The sequence below is a fragment of the Branchiostoma floridae genome, chromosome 6 (assembly GCF_000003815.2).
Source record: "Branchiostoma floridae strain S238N-H82 chromosome 6, Bfl_VNyyK, whole genome shotgun sequence".
Lineage (NCBI taxonomy): Eukaryota > Metazoa > Chordata > Leptocardii > Amphioxiformes > Branchiostomatidae > Branchiostoma > Branchiostoma floridae.
Genome location: NC_049984.1, coordinates 7963716 through 7973746, shown reverse-complemented (window position 1 = coordinate 7973746; position 10031 = coordinate 7963716). Strand labels below are relative to the sequence as shown.

Sequence of the window (10031 nt, the reverse complement as noted above, 5' to 3'; positions counted from 1 at the left end):
TTTAGGGCACTGCATGTAAGATACACGCAACTTTTTTTTCCCTTATAGTGCAATAAAATAGGAAGTATCAGCTAATATGTAAGCCGCATATGTACTAGTAGTCTGTAAAAGACTTGTCCTGCATGAATTTGCTAGAAGATTTAGCTGACTGTCATGATTGTCCAAACCTCACACAGAGCTTTTTGAAGCACACTGGGAGTTTGTTGGAGGCTAAAATGTACTGATATGCAGCCTCCAAATGTCCCGTCCGGTATCTAGACACCTGCCTGCTCTCGCTTTCCTTTTTTCTTCTTCTTCATTGCCTCCTAGGAAGTGAGAAGCTGCATTATTCAAACACTTCACTAGAGAGCGCTGAATCTGTTGGCAGGATACTACCAACCAAAATTGCGGGAAACTTAATTCAAACAGGGATTGGCGCATTATTTGAACACTAAAGTGTATTATTTCGTAGAAGTAACTTTATTTGACATAGGAGAATCAAAATTTCCACAAAATAATTGATGTTGATTACTCATTGTTTATATAGCGACAAGAGAATGCATTCATGGCACAGCCCTGTAAGCACACCGAATGACCCTTACTCTTGACTCATCAAATCAACTTATATCGATAAGTGTGTTGGATTCTTTAATGTGATTTATCACCTGAAGACCGCCCCCCCCCCCCCCACACACACACACACGGTACCGAAGCCTTCATTATTTGTTGTTGTTTTTAAGAGACAGCGCACTTTTTTGCCAAAAGCGACTATCCTATCATTGGACTATAACCCCATCCGGTAACGTTAGTATCCAAGTTCATGGCCCATTGATTGGAACCTGCAAAATTACCTCTCAAATATGTGTTTCGATGTTAGAACTGCAAGTTATATATCTTCTTGGTGCCAACATCACGTACGTCAAAAAGCGAAAAAAAAACACAATCAAAAACCTTAAAACGCCCACACATCTACTTAGATGCTGACGCTGGAAAGGTACAACGCAATTTAGTTCCGCTAGGGGCGCGCTTGAACCATGTGACTTTCAGTCCGGCTGACCAATTTTGAAAAACTGACCAATCAGGGACCTTCTTAGATATTGCGCTTTGTGCAAGGCGGTGTCGACCAATCAGCGCGAAGTGCACAAGTCACATGCCTCAGACAAGATGGCGGGTGAGTATTGCACTTTTTTCTTCCCAATTTTTGCATTCCTGTCGCATTTTCTGTGCCTCAGATGACGACTCATCCCCTGCTGTCACCGTTCACAGATCTGACGCTCCTTCAAGAGGACACAGACGACTTCTCGTACCAAGGTAAGCCCGGATTGTTTTAAAAACCCACTCATTTCGAGGTGCCTTTTTGGCAGAAAAAAATTCCGACACTTGCTCGTCCAAGCTCCGTGTGATTTTTGTACGGCGTCATTCATTTTTCGATCGACATTTTCCCCCATCCTGTGACCTAGGGTGGCGTCAGACAGCTCACGAGCGGTACTATTTCGTGTAACAACACTCTTTCTGTGTTTCATGACATGACCTAAGGCCGGGTTGTGTAACTAGACGAGTTGTAGCAAAGTTTCATTCTGAGTGAAAACTGGGCCGCCACAAATCGGCATGTTCACCGCCGGAAGTCAGACGGCGTTTTTAACATGTGAGGCCCTCAGGCCATAGTTTTCCTTCACCCCGAGACATTTAAAACACTGGATCAAAGGTGAAAATGGACACAGAACGCCTGTAAATTGTATGTCTGGAACCCGAAGTTTACCCGGAGTTTTAGCATGTGTAAGAGAAGAGGAAACGTCGTTATGATATTTGACCCCATTTTCATTATTCAGCATAGTGGGGAGGGGGGCACACGTGAGAACACGGTAGTACTGAAAGACGGAATACCAAGTAATACCAAGTAATACCACGTAATACCAGGTTAAACATCAAGGAACTCAAATATTATGTGTACATATGTGTTCCCCACATATGTAAACCAAATATATTGTAGTTTATGGGCTTTAAAATAATATTTTTGCCAAAGAATTCCGGTGGCAAACTGCCGCTGCCCCGCGCGGCATGATATTTGATAGCGCTCAGCAGGCCGGGTCACATCAACAACACGGCGAGCCGCGACACGTTAATGTTTGTCATATTTCAATTAGTATTTGCAACATCGTGCCCTGGTTTCAAACAGTTGTATTTTAGTCATTTCGTCACGTTAAAATTTGCCCGGGCCCATTATTTGCTTTTGATTCTAATTTCTATCAGGTCGGTCTCAGGGTAGTGACACGCAAAATCTCCAGCGGTTTAACGTTACAAGTTACAACATGCAACACGACGACAACGCTGGTACAATTATGTTGTTGAATGTTCTAACTACGTGTATACTGTTTTTTTTTTTTTTTTTTCAAGAATAAAACATAAGTGTTTGAAACACTAGTCAATCATTGCCGACTCATCGGCAGTTGGACATTACCGGAAGAAGAAGAACCGTGTTGTTGATTGACCCGGCCCGCCAGCGCTATCATGCCGCGCGGGGCAGCGGCGCGCGGCGTTTTGTTAGCGGAATTCTTAGGCAAAAATATAATTTTAAAGCCCATAAACCACAAAATGTTTGGTTTATATGTGTGGGGAACACATATGCACACAAAATATTTGAGTTCCGTAATGTTTAACCTGGTATTACGTGGTATTACGTGGTATTACTTGGTATTCCGTCTTTCAGTATCTCCCGTGAGAACAGGGGGTAAAGTGGTCTACTTCCATGTTCATCATTCTTACAGTTACTCTTCCTAAATCGTGATGTTACCATATTTCTTGCATTTTTTATGAAGAATTACATGCTCAAATATTGGGATAAAGTTTTTGATATTTTTTGGTAGGGATTCTAAATGAAAGGAAGTTTGTTGCACACTTGACTAAAACAGTTAGGGGTACAGTGGCCAACTTTAATACAAGTACATGTTCATCCGTGATTAGTGATTTCGCCTTTTGTTGTTTTTCACAAGAATTCCATGCTTAATTTTGGCTGAAGCTTTGGATGTATTTTTTTAAACCACACATTGTGAATGAAGGGATAATTTTGTTGCACACCTGAGTAGACCAGTTAGTGGCAAAGTGGCCTACTTACAGTGTAAATGTTCGTCTTTACCTTATGCGTTGAATACTAGGTGTGATAGTTTGTATGTATTTGTTTGCGTATGTATAATGGAAGTCTGTAGAACAGCTAGTAGTATAGTTGCTTACTTACATGTTCATCCATTATCTTAATTCCATGATTGCATTGTGAATGGTGGTTTTGCCTTTTGTCGTTTTTCATGAAAAAAAATTCCTGCTGAAATATTGGGGTGAAGTTTTGTATGTATTTTGTTCTCTCTTTGGAACTTTTATAGATGATTTGTTACTCACTAACGTGTTGTGGCCCAGTAAGAGTTACTAACTAAACAATATTGATGATCAATTATTGTTTGTCAAGGAGGACCAAACAGTTGCGATAACTTTTTGTCCACCCCAAGCAGCAAAATTTTGTGGCGGAATGGAAGGATGGATGCTGGGAGAGCCCTTAGGCCTAGTAAAATGAATGGTGTGTTTCTGATTATGGTCCTGAAAAAAAATTGGGAGGTGGAATTCTCGCTCTTTTTAAAAAAAATAGATTTCAACCGGAGGGAACCAACAAATACTGTGTGACAATATAAAACTGAAATGCACCTGGATACCGATAATTTGTTTATAAAGTTACACATTGGCCGTAGGACTGTATTGGCTGGCAATTTTGCCACCAAGATGTCGGAGATTACATAAAGCAGGATGTGCTGGATTTTAGAAGGCTGTCATGCTTCATTGTTGATTAATTTGTTCTTGCAAAAGTTTACAGGAATGTCTTGATTTCGGAGAGTGTTAATGGAGAGTGGCAGCAACAACACCGACACCACCGGGCACCCTATCATGACTTTTGGGTAGTCTAGCATTTGACTTTGGTGTAGTGATAATTTTTTAGAATAGAAGTAATGCATTACAATTCATTCTGGACAATATTCAGGATTAATAACTTGCTATGTAGAGTTAAAGCAATCAATCACGCTTCACGAATAATTTACTTACAACATTTAATGTGAGTCAGATTTAGAGTAGGCCAGCTACGATTAGCAGAGAATTGAAATAGCTTGCTATGCCTGATGGAAAAAGGCATGCAGACTCTTTATGAAGGTCACAGATCAATACATTCCATTTGACATACAGAGACAGTTGCTAGGACAGTTTGTCCTATCAGTTCTGTACAGATGATATGTTGGCTCGATTTCATTTTGAAGATTTTGGGAGTAAAAGTCTTGGCTTGATTTTGGTCTCCAGGAAGAAGAATCTTTCCCACTAGTGTAGGCAAACACAGGTGGTGGGCAGATTGCTAAAACCCCTGGGAATGAGGGCAACTGCCTGTGCTCTTATACCTGGGACAGAGATCTGAAAAGGGTGGTTCAATAAAAGTTTCATGGCAACATCCATTCCTTCTGTGGATTTCGATTGAAAGCTGAATCCTTGCAAAATCTTTGCTTTTAGCCGCAATGACTCAAAACCTGGATTTTTGCGAGGCAAGGTGAGATACCATTCCACCGAAGACCTCTATATCAAAGATATAATCTTGACCGTGATGATGAAGGATTTGTTAATTGGATATTTGATGTGAGTGGATATAACTTCTAAACAGGGTCCTTCAAGCTTTTTCCTTGGGTAGATATGGATAGATGTTTGTCCAGTTACATGCCTTGAACTTTGAATTGCCTTTTCATACTGAATAATAAAAGGATCTCCCTGCTGCAGTAAAATTGATTAGGAACATGTCAATGAGAGAGTGAAAAGTTGGTTTGTGACAGTAGTTTTTTTATATACTTGCCCAATGGGGCAACTGGGAAAGAGAAGTTTTTAAACCTTGTCCAACCCTGCATAGACTGAACCATAGGAGACAACAAAAACTTGTTTATGAAAGTTGACAAAGAGAAGGCAGTTATTCCTGTTCCCTTTTCAAGTCAAGTCAAGGGACTTTCTTAACATGTCAGTTTTTATTGTGTGCATCAAAGTTTTAGATAAGGTGCACCAGTGCGCCACGCCTATTCCGAAAATGGAATGTTGCGTTCCGTATGACTTTAACTTATTTTGGCTTGGCCTCAGTAGTTAAGTGTGCAAGTGTGATTACTGAGTGAAGGAGTAGACATGGGGCTGAAACTGAGTCTTCCCAGAACTTGATGATAGCTGATAGCCAGAAGGGTGTCTAGGGGATGTAATTAGTGCACACTGTCATCATTGATCCCCACACATGTTGGCTCCTTGTTACTGTGAAAGGAGAAATGTTGGCAGGGATTTGATTTTGCAGTAGTGAAAAATGGAGTATCTGGTGGTTTTGAGTTCAAAGTTGACAAAAGGGGGTAGAGGGTAGCTTGGTTACCATCCTCTTATATAGTGACCGTTGGCTCAATCTTTTCGCTTGCTAACCATGGATAGCCAGCAAAAAGATTGAGCCCGCGGTTACTATGGAAGCCAGGTAGACAGCAGAAGACAGAGCAAAAATTATCGCTTCAGGGGTAGGAAAACGGGGAAGTGTTTCTGTACTTGAACTTCCTTGAAGGAAACTCTCAAGTTTCTCCAGTGAAGGGGATGTCTGGCCTCCTTCCTTCATACACCTGTCTGAGGGGATAGACAGGAGGTGGTCAGGTCAAAGTTCATGCCCTCCATGACCCTTGTGCTGTAACCCCAGGGTATTGACCCACATGTTACAGTGCTGAATTGAGAACTGAAACATAATGAGAAGATGACCAAACACTGTATCTATTTTTTTTATTGGTTCAAAAACTGATGCACTGATTTTTTTGTTCGGACCAGTCTGGCAAGAAATACCGGTTTCATATCTACTCCATATACATGTACTGTTACCCATCCTTCTGCAGTGCTCCAGGGCTCATTATACTTGCACCATATGTTCTGACTGGTGATTCCAGAGTTGATGAGATAACATGTAATGATATACCTGGGGATGACCTACTTGGCAACACAGCATGTCACAGTCACATGTGTGATGACGTGATTATCCCTTCCTACATACACTCCTGGGGTGTTCTAATACATTCTGATGACTACGTGTGAATGGAGGATAGGTTAATGTAGTTATGGCATCAATGCTGGCAGGGGAAATGTGGGGCATCCTTGTATATTTATAGCCTCAGAATGTCAGAGGACAACACTGGAATGATAAGTTGTTGTCACGAACATATTTGATTCCTGAAAAGATGTCAGCCTGCCCGTAGTTTAGACCATGTTAACGAAAAAAGAGGTCAGTGTGTCGGTGCATTGATGCAAAAATAGAAAAAAGCAAATTATTTTCATGAAAATGGAGAATACTTTTTGCACTTAGGATTTGAAATCAAAGTTACAAATGGCAATGAAATAATGCTATAACAGTATTTTTAAAAACCTTTCTACAACATGTTATTGTTAATCTTAATCCGTTAATGTGTCTGTCTTCAAATAAAAAAAAAGGAAAAAAATGTCAGATTTCACATCAATAGCTGGCACAGATATCCGCTGTAATCAGTTTTGTTCTATGCAGTCAAATATCTGTTATTTAACAGAGTAATTGGCAGTCAGTGCATGTACTACTGTCAGTACATTTGCACTTCATTTCTGGGCCGGTGTGGAATCTTTTAGATCCAAGTCAGGTGACTTCAGGGTAGCTTTACGACACAGACCGCCGCATGCTTACCATTGGCCACTGTAGACCCACGCGGATGTGCGCGGGGGGACTATATACCATCAGAAGACTGACGTCATTTCATGCGCTAGATGATTTCCGCTGACAATTGACTGAAATTATTACCTTTGTGGCTCTGAGACGGAGCTTTAGACCATACCATGTCCTTACACATGGTATCCATGCTGTGTGGAATTCTAATTTGTAACCATGTAGTTAACTAAAGTCCTATTATCTGACATTAGGAAAATTTAGAAGGTAGATTTTCCGACCATTTCCTTGTGTAGTAAGTTAGACCAACAATATTCAGCATGTGGTTGTTTATGCCAGGAAGGTCTATTTTGGGATGGTTTCGGAAAATCAGCGGGCCTTGTGCAGGTTGTTTTTGCACAGTTTTGCACCAGAAATACGATGTGAGGCAAACACTCAGAGATTGTACATGTCATTCACAGGAATGTTTTCACAGGAATGTTTTGTTCATGAGAATGATTAAGATTCAGTATTGTATAATGGGCCTTTAAAGAAGTTGGCATGCAAAACAGGTCATGTGTACAGACACAGATAGATCCAATTATTTGTGCTGTAAACGTTGCTGCCCCACCGATAAATTATTAACTATTCCTGCATGCTTTAAAAACAATGGAGGGCTTTGCCAATGCATTAATAATAGATACTGGCATTTAAGGTTCATGTGTGTAGTGTATATCCAGTCAGCCTCACTGTATGCATTTGTAGTTAACAGTTCTAGGTGACTGTCTAAAACACATTACGTAGATGTTAGTGTTATTACCTCCATGAAATGTCATGGAGGTTATATTTTACCCTGTGTTTGTGTGTCTGTCTGTCTGTCTGTGTGTTTGTGTGTGTGTGTGTAAACAAGATAACTCAAGAACGGCTGGGTGGATTGGTTTCATACTTGGTGCGTTGGTAGTGCGTGATAAAAGCTGGAAATGATTAGATTTTGGGCCCCCTAGCGGTTCCCCTTGGTACTGCAGCGCAACTTCCGGTTTTGCTATTTCGGTGTTCTGAACATGCTATGGTCACGATTTTTGTGTGTTAGATAGCTCTTGGGCTCAGAAAGAAATGACATAAGTTTGGGCCCCCTAGCGTCTAGTTTTGGGATAGCAGGGGCATTTTTGTCAAAAACTTCTGAAGAGGATAACTCAAGAAGGGAACAACGGATTTTCATGATTTTTGGTATGTAGGTACCTTAGACAATGTTGTACACGATAAGATAATAATCATGCAAAATAGGAGTACATTTGCATAATTAATGAGAATATTGTATAGTAGCAGTTTTTTCAATGTATCTCTTGTTTCAGACATGCTATGGTCTTGACATTTAGGTGGTAGATAGCTTTTAGTGCCATGACAAGTTGGGGCAAGTTTCAGCCCCCTAATATTTAATTGTGGAACTGCAGGGGCATTTTTGTCAAGAGACCCCAAAGAGGATAACTACAGAAAGGAACGACGGGTTGGCATCATTATAGGCATGCAGGTAGCTTGAGCAAAGATGTTCATAATGATATGCATGTTATGCAAATGAGGACTTAATTTGCATAATTAATGAGGAAATAGTATAGTTCCATTGTTTTCAATAACTGGACCTCAATACATGTAACACATGTTAATTATGATAGGTGGAACATAAGCAGACACCAAATATGGTAATGAGGAACTTATTTGCATAATTTATGTGAAAATTGCAAAAACACTTTATGATTAATAATTGGAATTTTATAATTGTGACATTTGTATGTAGTCAATGATTAACAACACCATGCACAAATTATGTTAATGTGTTAGTCAATTGCATGAAATTTACGAAAGCTCTAAATTTTCATGGAGGTATGAGGTCGCCGAACTCTAGTCTGACATTTTTTCTTCATTTGTACAATATAGACAATGAAGGTATTTTGTAGAAAATAAAAAGTTTTTTTATAAAACCAATCCCAATCTCAATTCTAGAATGCACACCAAAATCTGGTGATAAAAAGGCACTTTTTGACCACTGAGTAGTTGAATTTGTGATGAAAGTGAAATGATGCAGGCATTAAAAGTTGAGCACCTCGGGCAGCTATTAAGGTGGGCCTTGCAGGCTGGGATGGTCTGTCCCAAAAGTTGCCTGACAGGGTTGACCAGGCAGGCAGTCAGTCACACAGGTGCCCGCGAACACATCATGTCCTACATGTACCACGCCGGCAGGGTCCGATTCAGAGGTGAGGTCGTTAGTGTGATAATTAACTCGGCTCGTGTTTGAAGCACATCTCAAGGTCAGTGCAGATGGCGAAGTTTCCCGGCAACACCGGTGTCGGACATGTTGTCAGGCTTTAGGCTCGGTACGTGCGTAGAAGCATACATGTGTGAGGTCAACAGTGAAACGATGGGAGGAATGAGGAGTAGGTTGGATAGGTTTGCTACAGAGTTGAATATGTGACAAGGTCGAGCCTAGGTGTGAGAGTGTGTTTTTTTTAAAACCTAAATGGTTGAAGACTTGTGTGGCGTTAGCACTTTGAATGATAACATGTCTGTATCTGTGAAGGACCAGCAGACTGATAATGATAGACGCATTGTTTTTCTGCATCATTCAACAAGGGATGTCTGAAAATTAGTTTGCTGTGTGCATGTACTGTGTACGCAAGCAATCAGGGCATTGTTGTTTATCTACTTGCAATAGGTGATAAACAGAGCAATGTCCAGTGCCACAAACAAACAAACAAGACGATAACTGGGTTTAAACGTCAACATCTGCCTTGACAAATTTCCTGAACAAATTTCCAAATGATTCCTGATATGTTGAGTCTTGAAGTTTCTTTTTTTTTTCATGAAGCAATGATTGCAGATTAATGAAGGAAAAGTGTTTCATTTGTTAGTCCCGCAAGACAAGGATTAGAATTCAAGTGCTTAACTGTGGTGTTGAGGTGAATTAATTTTGCGATGCTGCGTACGTACTGTAGCTGGCCAGTCCTGCTGACGGGAGACTGTGTGTGGGTGGCGGGGGTGGCGGGCAGGCATGTGTCCTGAAATACTTAACACTGGTCATTTTACATTGGGAAAGTCATTTACAAGGGCAGTGTGTTTCATGTCTTAGGTCTAGGAAAATTGATGTTGTGTTTACAGTTATTGTCCTGAAAATAAAGGCTTAAGAGCTTAGGATTTTCTCGTTCTTTTTTGTTGAATTTCGAACAGAACATCTAACAGAAACAGTTAACAATTTAGAATGAAAGTGCAGCCAGACACTGGTATTTTCAACATCATATTTTAGTTATACAGGTTATAGATTGCTTTCTTTATGATATGGCATCCATATTCTTGTTTATTTATTTGTTTATTG

At 40.3% G+C, this 10031-nt stretch overlaps 1 protein-coding gene across 17 annotated transcripts in view; it reads left to right on the top strand.

The window, feature by feature from the left end:
- Positions 1-1055: 1055 nt before the first annotated feature.
- LOC118418322 (serine/threonine-protein phosphatase 4 regulatory subunit 1-like) overlaps positions 1056-10031 on the top strand; it is a 43867-nt gene continuing 34891 nt past the window's right edge. For 12 of the 17 annotated variants that reach the window (XM_035824180.1, XM_035824197.1, XM_035824194.1 and 9 more), the window contains exon 1: positions 8862-8916. In XM_035824180.1, the coding sequence (XP_035680073.1) occupies positions 8877-8916 (40 nt within the window). In that variant the 5' untranslated portion in view covers positions 8862-8876. The other 5 variants (XM_035824188.1, XM_035824187.1, XM_035824191.1 and 2 more) reach the window with 4 other exon arrangements.